The 19,393-nt window shown below is 40.0% G+C and overlaps 2 protein-coding genes and 1 long non-coding RNA gene across 3 annotated transcripts; 1 reads left to right on the forward strand and 2 right to left on the reverse strand.

Annotated features, from left to right (window-relative positions):
• Nucleotides 1-183: 183 nt before the first annotated feature.
• On the reverse strand, nt 184-6,312 carry LOC142995589 (uncharacterized). The gene is made up of 5 exons (XR_012961533.1): nt 6,217-6,312; nt 1,361-1,401; nt 979-1,069; nt 469-527; nt 184-241 (listed from the first exon to the last, which is right to left on the reverse strand). It is a non-coding gene; the product is annotated as an uncharacterized LOC142995589 (long non-coding RNA).
• On the forward strand, nt 2,358-7,163 carry LOC142995588 (dr1-associated corepressor). Its single transcript, XM_076146692.1, has 6 exons — nt 2,358-2,500; nt 2,954-3,026; nt 3,209-3,302; nt 3,642-3,758; nt 5,340-5,439; nt 6,322-7,163. Exons 1-6 carry the CDS (start codon nt 2,459-2,461, stop codon nt 6,346-6,348), a joined length of 453 nt encoding a protein of 150 aa, XP_076002807.1. The 5' UTR covers nt 2,358-2,458; the 3' UTR covers nt 6,349-7,163.
• An 86-nt stretch (nt 7,164-7,249) lies between these two features.
• LOC142995587 (activator of 90 kDa heat shock protein ATPase homolog 1-like) lies at nt 7,250-12,642 on the reverse strand. The gene is made up of 9 exons (XM_076146691.1): nt 12,399-12,642; nt 11,238-11,428; nt 10,844-10,926; nt 10,636-10,753; nt 9,716-9,807; nt 9,469-9,597; nt 9,186-9,287; nt 8,964-9,015; nt 7,250-8,277 (listed from the first exon to the last, which is right to left on the reverse strand). The coding sequence occupies exons 1-9, from the start codon at nt 12,476-12,478 to the stop codon at nt 8,105-8,107; spliced, it is 1,020 nt and encodes a 339-aa protein (XP_076002806.1). The 5' UTR covers nt 12,479-12,642; the 3' UTR covers nt 7,250-8,104.
• Between the last annotated feature and the right edge of the window lie 6,751 nt (nt 12,643-19,393).

Consider the following 19,393-nt stretch of genomic DNA (forward strand, 5'->3'; position numbering starts at 1 on the left):
AAAAACAACAATAATGGTAAAGCCAAGATAAAGTAAGAATAAGCTTTTTAAACAAACCATTTCTTATAAATCCACTACTGAATTTCACAAGAACTTTAAACTTGTTTTGCTGTAGTGTTTAATTAATAAATAAGTCTTTAAAAGGTCATCTTAAGCCTACATTATTGTTTTACCTCCAAGACACCCGGCGAAACTCAAATGGTATAGATAAAATGTTTGAGCCATTGGCACCAACAGCTGTCTGCAACAAGAACACACACACAATATCCTTAATGAAGACAAACAGTCAACTTTATGCTGTAATTATAAACCTCAGGAGTTTAATAGAGTGCTTGAATGGTTTCCATTCAGGACTGCTCTGTGTTGGTCTGTGTTGGTCTATGATTACATAGATCACAAATCATCTGTTTCCAATAAAATAACTTGAAAATTGAAGATTTGGTAGCAGTGTAAGAGCACAACACTCACAGTTAAGGAGTCTCCCAGTGCAGCAATGACTTTGACGTCCGCAGCTTTGACATATTCAACTAGAACAAAAAAATTACAAAGTCTAAGAAATATTGATGAGAAAGTGAATATGCAGCAGTTTTCATGTTTATCTCTCATAATCAACTGATAAAAATGTTCACAGGCAGATCCACAGCTCTGTATTTTCATACAAAAAGTGATGGCAGCCAGCGAGTAAATACCCGAAGCATCTTGGCCTAGTTTGTTCCTCTTGAACAAATCTTTACCTTTGAGCCCCCGGAACTTATAGTATGTTATTATCACTGAGCTCAAATGAATACAGTTGATGTGAAGCACCAAATGGAGTACAATGATAATTATTACAATGACTATAATTACAATAATAATTTCTACAAACAAACCTCAGGACTTATTTGCTCATTTAGTTGTTAGACTTGGAACTTATCAATCAACCTTCATGATTTTAAAATGAATGTTTCCTCCTATGGACTGCAAATCATTTATACATACCTGAAGTAGGGACAGTGGGAGATGGACTCATATCAGGACAGCTGAAAGGAGGATGAAGTCTTTGTTGGAGAAAATCAGTCTCAAAAATGTCCTGCAGGGAAAACAAACAGCCACATTTATTCTGTTAAGGAGTGCTAAGTGTGTATTTAATGGCTGCTGACATGCTATGTTGTTTGCTCACTAACTCACAAGCTGATGTTTCAAACTTTCAAAACTACAGTTGAGTTGAGTCTGAACTCTTCTGCTAGAAAATGTTGTATTCCTAAACCTACAACAATGTTGATGTGTTTTCAATTTACTTTACAATACAATATAATATATTGTGTATAATTTATAGTTTTGGAAAGTTGCAATGTGTCAAATGTAGTGATGGCAATGATACCTGTCTGATGAAACGATCTTCAAAGTCATTCTGCTTGTAGCCTACAAGAGAGGAGAAAATATAACACTCAATCGGCTGGAATAAGACTGAGTCAGGAACAATCCGTGTCAATATGCATCACCCATTAAACCATTTTTAAAGAGGTAAACAAATGACAACTTCTAAGAGGAAAATAGTCAGATAAATGGCCTAGATCCCCTTTATGGATGTAAACTCATAATTGTAGTTGATGTAATTTAAACAAGCAGAAATTGTCTTCTTCATAAAATGCTTATTTTAGCAGCACATGAAAGCCAACTTCAGAAAAAAGCTAAACATTTTAAAGTACTGTAACAGTGATAACAGCAGGCCATACTTTTACTAAATATTTTCGTTTACTGGATATGGTTATAGAAAGAGTCAGATTTATATCACACACAAGGAGAGGAAAAGTCAAGGAAAGCCTTCAACATCAAAATATTTCAACACCTACCGTACACTTGGCATGTGGCAACGAGACAGAGCGAGAACAGTAAACGACGAAACATGTTTGGTTCCTTCCAAACGCGAAACAATGAAGACAAGAAAAAGAAGGACCAAAAGCACAAGTGATGTTCGGCTGGTGTGAGGCTTTATTAGGTTATACAACCTTTATATTAGCGCTGTTGGACCTTATCTTCAACCTTTGAAGTCATAAGGGGGCCATTAAGTAAACACAGTTCCAAGGCTAAAGGCTTTTTATTTATTTATGCAATTATACATTTATTATGTGATACAGTACCTACTACCAGTCATTGTATGTGATATTGAGCTGTACAAATACATTTGATTTGATGCAGCATATAGCATACTTTACTTGTATATTCTGACTGACATATATATACAATTCTGTCAAAAAAATGAATTGAAAAAAACAAAAAGGTACGAATAGTTCATTTAAACATTCATTTGCGGACGTCATGGCGTCATTGTTGGGGGTCACGGGGTGACGTCAGGTGTTTTTCCTCCATAGGTTTTTTTTAGTTGACTTCTTGTCAAAAGTAAACAAATGGCCGAAGTGGCGTTTAGCAGTAAAAACATGCAAAATGTGACCCAACCGTGGGATTTAAACCACCTGAAATGCCTGCACAGAAGAGAAGATATAATGTGCGGTTTCCTCCTGTGAGTAACAACTATTTTGTGCAATGTTAACACTGCTTAAGTTGCAGCTGTTTGTCGGTTAGCTTCCTGCTAACGCCGTTCAGGTGAATGCAGCGTGGTTGGACTTATTGATGCCTTCAGGGTCTGTCGGAAATTTCCGGCCCTGATTGCCTCCTGAGCATAACACGACTAAATTTGTGATACTCGTAGAGGCACGTTTGCAGGCCATGTTAACATCTGTGTTAACATCTAGGATTTAATGTGAGACTGTACGTAACCATATCTTGCTGGTTTTGTTTTGTTTTGTTTTTTAATCGAGTTTTGTGCTCGATCTCTGTGAAGAACAGAAGTAAACCCTGCTTGCGCTCTGATCTCGTGAATTATGGAGTTTACGTGGAGCATCTGAAAGCAGCAGTTCAACTACTTTGTCATCTTTGTGGATATCAGTGCTGAAATCTGTGTTTTCACTCACAGAATCGCATCAAAAAGATCATGCAGAAGGACACAGAGGTGGGGAGGATTGCAATGGCAGTTCCTGTGATCATCTGTATCTTTTTTCTGCAAAATATATTACAAGCGTTTCCCATTTCCTTGTCAGGCTTGGAACTTCTATAGGAAGTTCTTAAAGATTTCTACTTGGCTGAAAAAAGTAACAAACTAAGGCCGCTTTAACAGATCCATTGAGTGTGTGTGTTTTGTAGTTTGGTGTTCCTAAACATCAGGGATCAGCTCGAGCATTGGAGATGTTCCTGAAGTGTCTACTGACCAAAACCTGCCTGGTAGCTCAATCCAAGTTCAGTAGCGTCATATCAGTTGCTCACATGTAAGTCATCCTCATCTCACCTTCACACAGCTACAGCACCTGGTGGGCTCCAGAATATAGAACTTTAATCTGATGTTTGTTAGGGGTATCAATTCATTATTAAGGGAGAGGCATTTCTCTCACATTTTATACATTATATACACCGATGAATTCAAGTTGAGAGTTGAATCAGTAATAGTCAGTTGTTTTTTCTTGCCGTCTAATTCAGATTTGAAATAAATAATAAAATAGCAATATTAGAAATAGATGAAACACCTGTCAACAACTTATAAATAAATGGTTGAGAATGTGAGAATATGAATTGCATGTTTTTTATTGTTAATAATTGGTATCGTGTAGGAAGCAGTGCATAGAGTCGGAGAAGCTCTTCCACTTCCTGATGGACCTGGCAGAGCAAGCCACATCTACGGGAGCCCAGAGGGACAACAGAGGCATGAGCGTGTGGCCTTTATATAGGTAGCCATAGAGAATTTATTTTTTAGCTATTATTAACACTTGTTCATCCCCTGAAATTCCATGCCGAGTGTTTTTTTTTAAAATAACATTTCTTTTTTTCTTTTTTTGCGATTTGTTTTTATTGAAGCAAACATTGTACATGACATTGTAAATACAGTTGAAGGATATTTTGGAGATATAGAAAGAGGGGAAAGAGGAGAGAGAGAGAATGTATTATCACTACTATTGTTGTTAAACTTTATACGTGGACCCTGAGGTAGAGTACAAATAGATTGGAATTGCAATGATGTCATAGGGTACATACAGTTTTTACAGGATGATGTCAAACAGCAATGTAGGCTAGTACAATTAGCATCATAGGCTGTGATAGAGAGAAACAGAAAAAAACCCAAGGGAGGACATCCCACCCAGAAACCCCAACTAACCCCACAGTCACACAACCCCGTCCTGGCCCGCCTGGGATGTAAAATAAAATGAAAAAATAAAAAGGAACTGTTTGGCGTTCAGATTTTCAGTCACTGGTCTGGCATAGCCTGTAAATCTGTGACGTAAGAGAGAAACAGTTGCCATCTCTGATAGAACTTATCAGTGTGGGCCCTCATAGTGTACTTGATTTTCTTGAGTTTAAGAGAATACATTGTATCCTTCAGCCATTGCGAAATAGAGGGAGGGGTAAGGGATTTCCAATGCAGGAGCAGGCATCCTCTAGCGAGCAAGGAGGTGAACATGATCATTTCCTTTTGTGGGATGTTAAATTGGCGTAGGTCATATGGAGTGCCGAAGATGGCAATATGAGGGGCGGGTTGAACTTGCATTCCAAATATGGTGGACAGTGTGTTAAAGTAACCTGCCCAGTAGTTGGGGAGGCTGGGGCAGAGAAAAAACATGTGGCTTAGGTTAGAGTGAGGCTTCAAACATCTATTACATTTGTCATCTACGTCTGTGTACATTTCGGCCAATCTGGATTAAGAGAAAAATGGACCGTGTGTACGACCTTGAACTGGATGAGAGCGAGACGAGCCCAGGATGAGGCAGTATCAGTTTGCTTATGACTTCGTCCCACCAGTCTGTCTAGATGGAGTTCAAGCTCAGTCTCCCAGGTAGCCACTGTTTTAGAATATGATAGGTCCCCAAGGTCCAGAATACGGTTGTAAATCTCAGAGATGGTCCCACTTGGCGGAGTCTTGAACGTTAGCAGGTTTTCCCACATGAGTTGAGGGGAAGGGGAAGGAAAGTTTTGGAAATTGCTGCAGGCAAAGTGTCTGATTTGGAAGTACTTAAATAATTGGTTAGCAGGTAGTCTTTGTTGAGTTGACAGATTGGAAAAGCTGTTGAAACTGCCATCGGATTACAGGTCAAGGAAACATTGTATGCCTTGGTGGTGTTTTAATAACATTTCAATTTGAAGTTTATAATTAACACACCCACTTTTCCCCAGATCACATGCTTCTTTGCAGTTTTAAGAGACATTGTAGAGAAAACTTGGTTGGAAACTTAAAATTCAAAAGTCAAGAGTCCTCATTTGTTATAAAGCCTTAAAAAGCTCTTTGTGTAAGTGATTGTGCGACTTCTTTTTTCCAGGACCAAACGTCCAGAGATAACTGTCAAAAAAGCATCTGAAGTAGGAGAAATGACGTCCCGACGAAGCCTCGACTCATTCGATAAGGACTCAAGCTCTAGAGTACGTGTCCGACTCTGAAAAAACATGTTTGTTTCCTAATATGAATACGACAAAAGGAGTGTGCAGTCTTTTATGATGTCTACCACAGTGTTGGTTTTCACAAACCCTTATTTGAGCAAAGACGCTGTTGCTCAGCAGCACCTCAGCAGCTTCAGTTGCTGTCTGAACTGCTGATGAACAAATCAAATACAAATACTATATGCTCACTTACAAAAATGCCCTTATGGTTCCTTTTAAAGGACCATTAAATAATTCTTTACCTTCATTGACCTCTACTGGCAGGCAGAAGGACTTGCAAGGTCTTGTCTCTGCACATTCTCAGATTTGACGCCAGGGGGCACAATGTTGACAGCAGAATTTTAAAGATCAGGAGGAAATGTTTTGATTACTGTTTGTTGTGACAGTAAAGAGCACTTCTGTCCATTTATGCCTAAATACAATAATATTGCAATATTAGCAGTATATTTCCATATTCATAGTAATGCTAATGATCAATAGTACATAATTTTCTCTGAACTGTATTCATTATTGACTTGTTTGACATTAAATAATGTAACACAAATTGTGCAGGTGAGTTTGATGGTGTTTGGCCTGTAGGTGGCGCTACAGCAACACTGGTGCATTTAAATGACCATATCTTGCCGGTCATGAACCTGACTCACTGTAAATGTTCCTCTATTCCTTCATGTACAAACACCTGAAGTTCCCTATCACAATCTGTGACTCAGTGGCCATCAGGATGCAGATCAAATCGTTCACTTGTTCTGTTTTACATACCAGGATATGAAGTATGAGCAGCTCCTTTTTAGGCCATTTTAGTCCCCCTGTGTGATATGCCTGCTAGGTTTTTTCGTTGGTGACTCATTTCCTCTTCCTCTGCAGGAGTCAGAGCTCTACATCTGCATCTGACTACGTGTGCGATCAGAGGAAATGGCTGGAAACCGTTTCATCAGTTTTTTGTTATTATCAAGTTATTGTTAACAGTGCCATTTGTGAAAAGATGATGAAAGATGATCATTTTTACAAAATAACTACTGACACAAGTGTGTTGTGAAAATATTTAAGTTATTTAGTGTTTTAAAACTTGTCTCTGCCAATTTGAGACTAAGTTAATGTTGGGGCACTCTTGAGTGAAGCCGTGACCTTCTGTTAAAAGAATACTGTCATAATAGATCATGTGAAAAATGACACATTTCAATGTTATTTGTTCCTTGCACTGTAGAACTTACTAATGAAGCCATGATGCACTATGAGGTGCTTAAGACTTTTACATTGTACAAGTATTTTTGTTGACATGGAAATTTGTCAGGTTTAACTTTATTAGTTTGGCACATTTAAATGTGTACGCTTTTGTTTTGTAGTTTACTTCTAAATGTGTTGTTCTCTGTAACCTCTGGTCAAATACTGTTCCTGCTGAAGAATTTCCTGTCGTTGCAGTTTCCATTTTCCAGTCCCATTTTCCTGGTAATTTTGTACACTGTATCTGGTTTTACAGTTTGTCTATCAGCCGATGATCTTATCTGATAGTTAATTTCTCTGGTGAGATTTTGTTTTGGAATGAGCTTGAGATGAAAAATGTCTTACGTCATATGAACTTTAAAACCATAATTAAGTGCTTGTGAAGCCAAATAATGGCCTTTTTGATAACTGTTTTGTGTTTTTTAAGCACTTGTAAATTGCCAATTTACTGCCACATTTTAAAGACATCAAATTGAAATGTTATCAAAATATTGTAAATAGTTTACTTTCAGTGACAGATTTAATGTGAAGCTTAAGGATATGCTTAGATAAATAAAACAACTCACAGACATACAGGGATTGGTTTATTCCAAGAATCTAATTTTTTACAATGCAAAGGGGTGAGTGAGGAATAAATTAACAAATCTTGTCCTGAAAACCTTTTCCCGTAAATTTACACTTTCAAGCCAAATACAGCAACAAACCTGTCTTCAGTTGCTATGCGAGCTACCTGCATAAGGAACTGAACCGTTTCACGTTCCATCTGTGATGTACATTTGCATTATCATTCCTGCTTCAGGTCCGAGCTGATCTGGTGTTCTCACCCCCACCGATGCTGAGCTCATAATGGGCATGAAGATATGAAATGTGAATGAGACAACTGAAATGACAGTACAGCTTTGCTACGCTGACAGACTTCACAAGTAAAGTTAAAATCCAGTAGTCATTCTTCCATCTGGAACATGCATCTTGGCTGAAAGCATCTTAACAACAGATAAAGAGTAAAATAAGTAAAAAGTAACATTCATTTCAAAAGCAACATATTTTTCAAATAAAAGAAAAGCATTTCTTTTTTACTACTGCAATAATTACACATATACTGGAGGCCAATTTGCATTAGTGGTTGAAAAGATTCTTCTATTCTTTATTAACTCTTTCCATCTTGAGTCCCAAAGGCACAGTCTGTTTACGCTCCTAAACAACTGACCAGAATACTGAAGGGGAAAATCTAGATTTAAATATGTTCCACACATTTATAAAACAAAACAAAAAAACACAGGCAGGCAACGGGCTGACCTCACCTATCGTCTCTTTCATTAACTCGTGAGTTTACAATGGGACATCTTTTGCCTGAGAAACAGAAGGACGTGAATTTTTAAAATCCAAAAGCAGAATCAAAAGAATAGTACTAAGTATAGCACCGTCTTCAGAAGAGTCGCGCTCCGTAGCCAAAAGTCTGTTTAATAGCCTCAAAGTAGTATCTCTTCCAGCCCTCTTTCGTCCTCTCCTCCTCATTCTCAGGGACGCCTCGACACTCCACCTTCAACTCGGTCTCGCTGCTCCGGTCCAGGAAGGTCATGGAGATTGTCGCATAATGCTCTGTAATCCCAGAAAACGTCGTAAAGTCAACTTAACAACATGAGGTCGTATATCATTTCATAGTAATAATGTCGTAAGTGAGGTTGGAGGTAAGGTGAACCTACAATTAGCCCAGAAAGGATGGATCAAGGGGCCTATCCACTTGCCATCCTACTTTTTACTTTTAAGTAGCTGCAGATATTATTCTATTGGTGGACATTAAGTTACCTTTAATTACTTTCAATCATTCATTTTTTTGTATGCAAAGCAAAGAGAACTGGAAACGTCTTTCTCTGCAGCCTTGATGCTTCCATCACTGCATCATCCTCTTCATCACCAGTGACACATTCAAATTTCTTTGGGCCCCGAGTATATAAGATAGGAATCTACTTTGGATCAACAGTGAGCATTTTAAGAGACTCACTGAGGTTTGTGAATTCACGGTGTGATTAATACTGATTATACAGTTAGAGTAATTAAACACTGTGATTAGACACTTGACCCTAGTGATACTTTCAACTCTTCAGACAGTATCTGCACAATGTACAGAATTATTGGTGGTGTGCAAAGTTTCAAAGCAATAACATACATATCTATGAAGTTGTACATCAATACACATCATTTTCTAATAGATAGGTACTTTATTCATCCCCTCTGGGTTTTATTCAAGATGTTGCCACCCATGCTTAAGAATTAAAATAACATACCACATGGCCAGTTGTTGTACCTCCACTTCATAACTATCTTCTCCTCAGGTACCTTGCGGGAAAAGGAAGTGGAAACAAAGCGATTAGATGAGATACAACCTGCGATAAAGCCTGACTTGGCGGCACCATAATAGCATAAGAAATACGATCTCAACACATGTAACTACAATACTATGCATAAAATAATATCTTCCATATTATTTTCAAGTTTATAGGCCTCACCAGATCTGTAAATTCACCGAAAACATTTCCATCGAGCAGGCGAAACTTCCCTCCCCTCTCTCCCTCCACAGTGGCTGGAGCGTGTGTGAACGCCTGAACCATCTGCACAATGACAACACAAACACATCGGAAACCACAATGAAACAACTTCATTTGGTTATGAGACATTTTCTTGCTTGCATTTTCCTGCTCGACACACTGGTCGCAAAGCAAAGAGTGACAAAAGTGACTTAGTTGAAAACATTCCTATCCACACACTGAGGTGAAAGTTTGTCAATCTCACCTCCTGGTGGAGAAAGACCCGGTAGAGATCAGCCGGCGAGGTGAGGAATCTTTCTCTAATGCTGAATTTGCAGGTGGGGATCTTAACTCCAGTGTTGACTGGAGCGACTGTGCTGCCAGAGGAGCAAATCTGTTTCACAAAAGAACACCGGCTTTCTAGTGAGTGACGATAGACAGACTGTCTGCTGCACGGCCACGAGACCGGGTACACCAACTGTACTGTTTCTTTGAATCATTCAATCACTGACCTGAGTTTTATCCACCTTGGCTTTGGACTGTGAAGATGGTTGAATGCTAGACATTCCATTGGCTGTAGGCAGGATCATTCCTTGTGTGAACTCTGGAAAAATAAATAGAATAAAAGTAAAGATAAATGTTACACTTGATGGCATTAAGACCCTACTTTTTAGGCAAAGTCTGCAGTTACACACATTTAATTTAACAACAATGTATCTTGTTGATTTTTATGTTATCCGTTTCTAAAAGCAGATTTTACCAGCTTCCATATTCCACTTCTTTTTTTCCAATTTCCTGAGTAACAAGAAGAAAAGTACAGTAGAATTATACTACCTTTTCACTGACATTAATCTGGTACTATCACACTGTGAGTACAATATTATTTAATTTGAAAAGAAAATCTATTCGGCCCAGTCAATTCCAACTCAAGTTAAGGTGATTTTGTCTGTCAATATTCAGTACAAACGTCTACATTTCAGCAAGACTGATTAAGTTTACTATGACACACAGTTTGAGTCAAGTACGGAACTAATGCTTCTAACTGCACGAGCAAAAACAAGTCAAGCTACAGAACTTGAAAGCGAAAATCAATCACCAGGAAATTATAATTTTTATTCCATATTTTTAATGATCCTTAACTTTACCTTTCTCCTCTAATTTGTTACGAATATGAACAGAACCTAAACTGAAGTGATCCAAAGAAAGTATGTCTGAGTTTACACTTGTAGAAACATCTGCTGTCACCATCTGGACATGTAATCCAGATACTGAGCTCTGACCACAGGGCTTGCCTGTCCATCTTGTATTAACCTGCCTCCTGGTTGTCTGCTCTGTGATGGAGTCTCAGTAGGTGTGCTGTCACACAGTTTAAGCCCATCTTTAATAAGCTTCTGCAATAGCAGTTCCCACCCACGAGTCCAGTGCCAGTCACCTGTTTTTAAGTAGCCGACGTAGCTCCCCAGAACTTCACGGATTTTGTCAGCCCCCTTTGTCTTCATCAGAGCGGACATTGGCGTTTCAGGCTCATCTTTGTTCAGCGATATAGAAATCTGGACAAATATGACAGCACAAACATCATGACACTGTTATACAAACATCAAATCAAAACCATTCCATGATTTTGAAAAACTGAAACTTACATCCAGATCCTCCATGTCGTTCTCATCCGAGAGGTTCGGAACTTCAATAGTTCCTTTATTCTTGACTCCTTCTTTTGACTCTCCTAGCAACATAAAGAGGAACACAATTCAGAGGGGATTCAATGCGTCCTTCCTCAATATAGACAATTATGAAGGTGTGAAAACCAATTTTTGCTGTGACATCTCCCCATACATTATGATTTTTTTTGGTTTTCAGAGTAATTCTATCTGTTAAAATGGCCGTTCAGGAAAGAACCAAAACAGGTGAAAAGTTTTTCTGTATTGCCCTGCAATTGTTTAACATCTCAGTTAAGTCATAAATCATGGCAGACCATTTAAACCATTAATACTAGAAATAACTCCGCTCCAAGAACAAAACAGATCATGTGCTTACCAGTCCAAGTTGCTTTCAGGTTCCATTCATAAAAGAAAATAAGTTTCCCTTTACGATTATTGATCGAGGCTTCTCCTTCCACTTTGCTGACTTCCGTCACTTCACATGTCCCCTCCTCATTCTCCACGCTGACCCCCAGGAGAAGAGCGCTTAATTTTTCCGATGACCAATTTGTTGCATCTCGTTCAGTCCTGAAAAGTCCAACAGAAACGACAAATATATTTGCATTATTACTTTTCAACATTTTGAATCAAAAACACACAAATGTACCATTCCAGCATCCCGACAACAATACTACAATCTTCTCCTCTGGACAATAAGAATGGGATATAAGAGCGAAAAGTACTGTAATCACGTAAATGAACCAAATAGCTGTCCTGATGGTATAATTATGAAAGTATCTGTCAGCAGTTCTGAAATAGTATAATAAACCGTTTGTTGTATAGGAATGCAAACACATGTGTATATGTGTAGCAGACACAAAAGTGATGTGTTGCATCCATAGAAAACTTTGAATGTGTTGTCAGGCTGGAATGACCAATCAGATTCATTGTCGTTCCATATCTGCAGCCACTGCCGACACCATTATGTAAGGTGAATACAAATCACCGGGACGGTGTTGTGTTCAAACGTGTTAAAATGGTGGCATATCCCTTTAACGTATGAGACAAACAATTAAACTCGCAAACTTCTAAGTAGCAGAGAGACGTTACCATGGAGAGGAAGCTATACTAGCACTATAAACCCTGAAACACCCAGCTCAGGCTTATTTTCTTAAGCATTCAAACACCGGGACTCTTTTTACAGTATTTGTGAACTGCGTTGACTTGTTCGGTGCCTTATTACATTACACAACACCGCGTGTCTTTATACACAAACACGTGCGTTGTAAGCAGAAAATGGCCCGTGATGTTGACCACCACGACTAAGAATTACATTCACCTGAAGCTAGCTAGTGGCATCAAAAGCTTACTTTAAAGCGTTATTTCTCGTAACTATGGTGCTTAATACGCAACACTTCACGTGGAATGAACCTCCCATAATTGTGGGTGCTAGAAGTTAAGTAACTGAATGTCTAGTTTAGTATAAACGAGGGTAAGATGAGTGAATGGAGTTAGCTTTAGCAGGCTAGCTATCCTGTGTCCTTCCATTATGTCTTACCAGTGCCAGTTATTGACATTAGTCGCATCGGCTCGCTCCTCTACGATCCAGCGAGGGTCCCCTTCTCCCCATTTAGCCATTTGTCTACCTTTTAAAAAAAGTCTTTATTGGGGGAAAAGGGTCTAAGTCGAGGGTGTGCTCTTTTGCCGGTGAGTGTCCGGTACACGTTGTTTCTAGAAGCCTCTCTCTGTGTGCCGCTCGCTCTCTCGCGGTACATCTGCTTTTTTTCGCCGAGCGTAGAAATTGCTGGAAACGGAACGTTGTGAAGGAGCTAAAATGTCCCCCCGGACGTGTTTCTCTGAAGAATGGTTCCGCCTCACGAGTGCCGGTTGCAAAAATCCATTTAAAGATGGGATTACATTTTTGATTGATAAATCAAAAACATTTTTTATCACAAGAAATTATAATTGTTGTCCTTTGATTATTATTATTATGTCCCTTAATTATATGGTAAAAAATGTAATTACAGTAGCGTAGTCGTAAGGTATTTGGTTGGAAGTTAAAGAATGCTAAAAGATAACTGTACATTTCATTAAAGGATAATCCACATATTTTATACGTCAAACTCGTTGCAATGGTCGTTGTTAGTCCATTCAGCAATGGATAACAATGTAGCTGTGTTTTTCTGCATTTGCAGTTGATGTTGATGGTCTAGTAGTAAGTACAAATTGGGGGATAGCGACAACATAACGGTCGTGTGCTTTTACTAATTTGAAATCTCAAGCTACTGCTAAGAAATTGTACCCCCTCAAGCTGTCAACACATAGTAACTTGTAATGTCAAAATTGTCAATATCCCTGTCTTTGAACAGCACCATTTGTGACCAGGAAAGCCTTTATTCCGTTTTTCAGTTGCTGTAAAGTACTCTACATGACAAATAAATTAATTCTGATCAATATTGGATTAGGGCAGTGTTGTATTTTAATCTGGAAAAAAAAGTCTGGCCAGAAATTACATCACATATAAAAAAAAAAATTACATATTATTATTGAAGAAAGCATGACATAGCAATAAGCATGTAGTTATGAGACATTTTGGATATTGTTTTTTATACACAGAATTAGAAACAGAAGAGCTTTATTGCCAAGTAAGTTTTCACTTACAAGGCATTTGTTCTGGTTGTTGGTGCGATCAACATATAAGAGCAACAACTGTGCAAAAAAATTAAATGAAAACACACAAAATTAAATAAATAAATTAAACGTGCAAGTTACAAGGTACAAATGTGCACCAATTGTTCCGATTTTATGGTCAGTGGAACAGAGATGGGGAGAAAAGAAAAAGATAGAGAAAAAGGAAGGAAATATTAATGAGCCCTAGGAAATGTGATACACAGGTGGACAAGATGCATGAGGAGACCAAACAATGGTGACTTGAGCTAGGGACTTCTACAGTTGAAGCTGTGCAATGTTAATGTTAATCAAGACATGATGACAAACAGAGCAAAAATAACTCACCACAGCCATCAAAGGTTATGTTGAAATGCCACAAAGTACTCACAGTTTTAGATGACATCAGTGTTGCTAGTTCATTGAACTCATATGTAGGTACAGTTTTCACAAATCATAGTAACAAAATCAAAATGGCACAACCTCACGTACACACGGCTGCACAATGACCTTTTCTTCTCGACATAACTCAAACCTCTCCTTCCCAGACACTTAAGCTGGTCTGCACACAGAGTGATGGAGGCAAGTGGAGCTGCGTTCAGTCGGAAATCCACGACCATCTCCTTTGTTTTTAGAGCATTAAGCTCCAGCTTGTTCTGCCTGCACCAATTCACCAGACGGTCAATCTACCGCCTGTTGGCGAACTCGTCCCCATTGGAGATGAGACCAATGAGGGTGGTGTCATCTGCAAACTTCAGGAGCCGGACCGACCGATGACGGCAGGTGCTGTCATTGGTGTACAAGGAGAAGAGCAGTGGGGAAAGAACGCAGCCCTGAGGGGAACCAGTGCTGATGTTGAGTTATGGCTAAAACAAACAACCAGCATGGTTAAATTAAGTTATATGGGAAACGTGGACATGTGTAGTGGGGCAAATGTAGTGCTCTCACCAACGTTGTCATACAGACATAACGTAATTGTTTATAGTAATGCTGCTTTTGTTTCCTCTGTCTGTATTCCTGTTCATTCACTTCCTTTAGGGTGAATTTTGGATTTTCAAGATTTGAACATACAGCTTTTCCTACAGTCATAAATTAGCACCAACAGGACAAAGATAGTAACTTCGGTTTGGCACCGAAAGGCCCATGCCCAGTCTACCACACGCCTTGGTGTGAAAGCAGATAAAGCAGACAAGACTTTCCTCTGAGCTTGGTCTTCTGCTCAGTTTTCCCCTTCAGTTGTTGTTTTCATTGTCTTCTCAGTTAGTTTTTGTTTTCTCCTTATTTTTTGTGTTCGCTTAGTCTTCTATTGCTTATTATTCGACAATTTTCTATTGCTCACACTTTTGTTTTTAAGTTACTTAATTTTCTATGCCAAGCTAAGCATTGTACCTTTAATTTTGTTCGCACTTAGTTACTTGAAGTTTAGTTTCCTTTGGCTGGCAAGAGTATTTTTCATAGTTATTATGTTTAATAATAACATTTTCTGTAACTCAGAGCTTGAAGTGACCTCAAAGACCATCTGAGATCTCAAACTGCCTGATACCTTGAAATCCTGCAATAGAGATTTCCAATTGAGCTCTTTCTACCAACTCTGGTTCTCAGACCAGTTCATTACATTACATTACATTACGATCATTTAGCAGACGCTTTTATCCAAAGCGACTTACAATAAGTGTGTTCAACAAAGGTAGATAAAACAACTTCAGGTCACAAGAAATCGTAAGCGCATTTCCTTCCTAAACCAACAGCTAAGAGCATAACTAGAGCTAGAGTAGAAGTGCAATAAGTTAGGTACTATGATGAATGAGAAAAAAGGACAAATTAGAAATGAAAGAAAAAAGGACAAATTAGAAATGAAAGATTAGAAAACAAGAGCATCAGAAGAGCTAGGACAGAGTAGGTGATGTCCTAAGAGGGAGGATCCGGGTAGTGTTTCTTGAAGAGATGGGTCTTCTGCCTGCGGCGAAAGAGCGGCAGCGACTCCGCTGTCCTGACATCAGTCGGGAGATCATTCCACCACTGAGGTGCCAGAACAGAGAAAAGCCGTGACCGCATCGATCGCAAGCAGGGGCCGCTGAGCGCCGGGGCAGCCAGTCGCCTGGAGGCAGCAGAGTGAAGTGGTCGGCCGGGGGTGTAGGGCTTGACCATAGCCTGGAGGTATGAAGGAGCTGTTCCTTTCACTGCCCTGTAGGCTAGCACCAGAGTCTTAAACTGGATGCGAGCAGCTACGGGGAGCCAGTGTAGAGAACGGAGAAGGCAAGTTGTGTGGGAGAACTTGGGAAGGTTGAACACCAGACGAGCAGCAGCTTTCTGGACGAGCTCCAGAGGTCTGATGGCGGAAGCCGGGGCGCCAGCAAGGAGGGAGTTGCAGTAGTCCAGGCGGGAGATGACAAGAGCCTGGATCAGCACCTGCGCTGCCTTGTCGGTGAGGAAGGGACGAATCCTCCGGATGTTGTAGAGGAGGAATCTGCAGGAACGCGTCACCGAAGCGATGTTTGCCGAGAACGACAGTTGGGCGTCCAGGGTCACACCCAGATTCCTCGCGGTCCGAGTAGACGTCACCACGGAGTCATCTATGGTGATGGCCAGTTCTCGGTGCAGGCAGCCCTTCCCCGGGAGAAACACCATCTCAGTCTTGTCCAGGTTGAGCTTCAGGTGGTGCTTCGACATCTAGCACCCCGAGATGTCTGCCAGGCAAGCAGCGATGCGCGTCTCCACTTGGGTGTCAGAAGGAGGAAACGACAGAATCAGCTGGGTGTCATCAGCATAGCAGTGGTAGGAGAAGTTATGGGAGTGGATAATCGAACCAAGAGATGTTGTGTAGGGGAGAAAAGAAGAGGGCCCAAGACCGAACCTTGCGGAACCTCAGTGGTGAGCCGGTGGTTCACCGTGTCGAATGCTGCAGACAGGTCCAGGAGAATCAGGACAGAGGAGAGAGAGTTCGCTGTAGCAGTTTGGAGTGACTCGGTCACTGCCAGGAGGGCCGTCTCGGTCGAGTGGCCCACCCTGAAGCCGGACTGGTGGGGGTCCAAAAGGTTGTTCTGGTGGAGGTACAGGGACAGTTGATTGAAGACAGCACGTTCAAGAGTTTTAGATAGGAAGGGTAGAAGGGATACCGGTATGTAGTTCTTGATGTCTGAAGGGTCAAGAGTTGGTTTCTTTAGAAGCGGAGTGACTCTAGCAGTCTTGAAAGCAGAGGGGAAAGAGCCAGAAGCCAGAGACGTGTTGATGACGTGGGTCAGGTAGGGAAAAAGATCCGGTGCAGTTCAGCGGTGAAGAACTCAGTGTGGAGCCTATTATCCGGTTTTGCAGAGTACCAGGTGAGAACCCAAGCAGGCACATGGAGAACATGCAAACTCCACACAGAAAGGCCCTGTTCTTGTACCCACAACCTTCTTGCTGCGAGGCACGAGTGCTAACAACTATCAACGTGCCACCTACCTTCATTTCATTATTGCTTTTATTCAGTTGCTATTCTATTTATCTAGTTATAAACATTCATTTATTAATAATGATTAGTCTGTGTACATTTCTTTAAAGCAGAGTACAGAGGGTCAATGTGACAGGGTTCACTACTTCTGATACAAGATTTAATTGTCTTAATTGAATAGAATAAGGTTTGATTAATGTCCTCCCAAATTAATCAATTCATTTACCCATTTGGAAACGAGCAGGGAACATCATTGTAGACCCCTGACACCATGGTCACCTCCTGCTTGACCTCCCATTTGGACAGCTTTTCAGATCACTGTATACCAAAACAAACGCACAAGAGCAGCTTTCTTCCACAGGGCATCTCTCATTAACAGTTGACAGTCCATCACTCACAGCACACATTAATCTAATATCTAGAATCTCCAATCCAGAACATAAATCATCACACCAAAATCTAATAACGCGTGTGCCAAAGATATTAGTCATTGCCAGGGGTGAGAACAAAACTCTGCTGCAGAAGTAATGTGTCATTTAGTACAAATCATTACTGATAATTACTGAAGTACAGATAGTTACAGATAATACACTAGTCAACTGCTGGTGGGTATGGTGATAATGGAAATAACGATTAAAAAATACCTCCTCTGAGGACTCTCCAGGTGACTGAAAACTTGGAAATGAGCAGCCTACTGTTCTGAAATGTTAAAGGGAGTATTCGGGAAAATAGAATGAGAATTTAACAGTCTATTTAAAATGAAGCTTTGAATCAATTTTCTTCTTTTTTCAGTTTCAGTCAAAAGCAAAGAAACCAGACTGAAACTTGACATCGCCTTACTGAAGAAGTTGAAGACTGCAACTACATTGTGCAAATGTTTCTTGTACAGTTTCAGCAGTCTGGATTGGTTTGTGAATGTTTTAAATCATTGTTTTAAATATACACAAAACACAATTACTGTGGATTTCACCTAAGAAAGACACACATTAGTTACTGGTTGAATTTCATAGTTAAGCTTGATTCATTAATTAATATACACTGCTCAATTAAGGTAAACTTAATTACGCTTGAAATTAATGTATCACACATCGGGTCTTGATGAACAAATTATTTAAGTTGAAAACCTTCACTGATGTACATCTGAAAATTTGTTGAGAACAAAATGACATAACAAACGTCAATGGAAACCAAAATCATCAACCCATTGAGGGCTGGATTCAAAATCACAGCAAAAATCAAGTACAAATTTGAAATCACAGGCTGATCCTTGCATGATTATGGCAATTAATAATGTGACTCAGTAGTATGTATGGCCCCTGCATGCCTCCCGACTATGTCTGGGCTCCTGATGTGTTGGTGGATGGTGTCCTGGGAGATCTCCTCCCAGACCTGGATCAGGGCATCAGTGAGCTCCTGAACAGTCTGTGGCTGTACTTGGAGGCATCTGCTGCATCGATATATATGTCAGATAGGAACCTGCTCTCATCTGTGAAGAGAACCGGGCGCCACTGGACGTCAGGCCCTCATACAGTCAGTTTGGTCGAAAACATGCACATCAGTAGCCTGCTGGAGGTCAGGTTGTAAGGGCTGTAGTAGTGCTCCTCCTCGCACAAAGGAGCTGATACCTGTCCTGTTGCTGCGTCGATGCCTTTCTACGGCCCTGTGCAGCTCTCCTTGTGTAACGCCCGATCTTCTGGTATCTCCTACACGCTTTTGAGACCGTCCTGGGAGACACAGCAAACGTTCTTCTGACTGCACGTATGGATGTGCCATTCTGGAGGAGCTGGACTACCTGTGAACCTGATTGGGCTGCAGGTACCACCTCATGCTTTCAGTACTGACAAAGACAATGGCAGAGCACAGAACACCGGTTGTCACTTTCATTTGCACCACGGCAGACAAAATTGATTCACAATCAATTTTGATTCACAAGTGATATCCCTGAAGTATAACTGACTTGGCGTTATAGTGTCATAATTTAATGTTCCCTTAATTTAGTTTGAGCAGTGCAGAATTTTTACATTTGTTGTCATAAATACAATGATAATTCAAATGAATATCTACACCAATGTTGATTTGGCTGATATTTTTTACATTTTTAGTAAATGATTGGTTGATTTATCACTTTGAAATTTCTGATGACCCAAAACAGATGATGTAGCTTATCGAGACACATAAGTACAGTCCCAATGAGCTAACTAACAGACATTACGCCTAACTATGTTTTCTGCTATTTTTTACAGTTTGTATCTATAACAGTTTATATCTCCTTCAATAATGTTATGTCAAGAGGGACCAAAACCTTACATGTAGAATGTCTGCACCAAGCAGGACAAAAGATTTTCCTTTGGTTCTTTAATATTGTGTACGTAATCTGCTACAATTGGCAGCCAATGTTGAGTGGAAGTGGCTCAATCTTACACCAATCTTTTATCAACAACTTACCAGACATAGTA

Source organism: Genypterus blacodes, unplaced genomic scaffold (assembly GCF_046128005.1).
Source record: "Genypterus blacodes isolate CSIRO-AG114 ecotype Tasmania unplaced genomic scaffold, CSIRO-AGI_Gbla_v1 ptg000033l_1, whole genome shotgun sequence".
Taxonomy (NCBI): Eukaryota; Metazoa; Chordata; class Actinopteri; order Ophidiiformes; family Ophidiidae; genus Genypterus; species Genypterus blacodes.

What these genes read in the sequence shown, in the direction of transcription:
- LOC142995588 (XM_076146692.1), top strand. Translation starts at nt 2,459, where the DNA reads ATGCCTGCACAGAAGAGAAGATATAATGTGCGGTTTCCTCCT. An exon ending in ATAATGTGCGGTTTCCTCCT is followed by an intron (nt 2,501 to 2,953) that starts GTGAGTAACAAC and finishes TTTCACTCACAG; the next exon opens with AATCGCATCAAAAAGATCAT. An exon ending in GGCAGTTCCTGTGATCATCT is followed by an intron (nt 3,027 to 3,208) that starts GTATCTTTTTTC and finishes ATCAGGGATCAG; the next exon opens with CTCGAGCATTGGAGATGTTC.
- LOC142995587 (XM_076146691.1), bottom strand. Translation starts at nt 12,478, where the DNA reads ATGGCTAAATGGGGAGAAGGGGACCCTCGCTGGATCGTAGAGGAGCGA. An exon ending in CCAAGGTGGATAAAACTCAG is followed by an intron (nt 9,598 to 9,715) that starts GTCAGTGATTGA and finishes TTTGTGAAACAG; the next exon opens with ATTTGCTCCTCTGGCAGCAC. An exon ending in TCGGTGAATTTACAGATCTG is followed by an intron (nt 9,016 to 9,185) that starts GTGAGGCCTATA and finishes TTTTCCCGCAAG; the next exon opens with GTACCTGAGGAGAAGATAGT.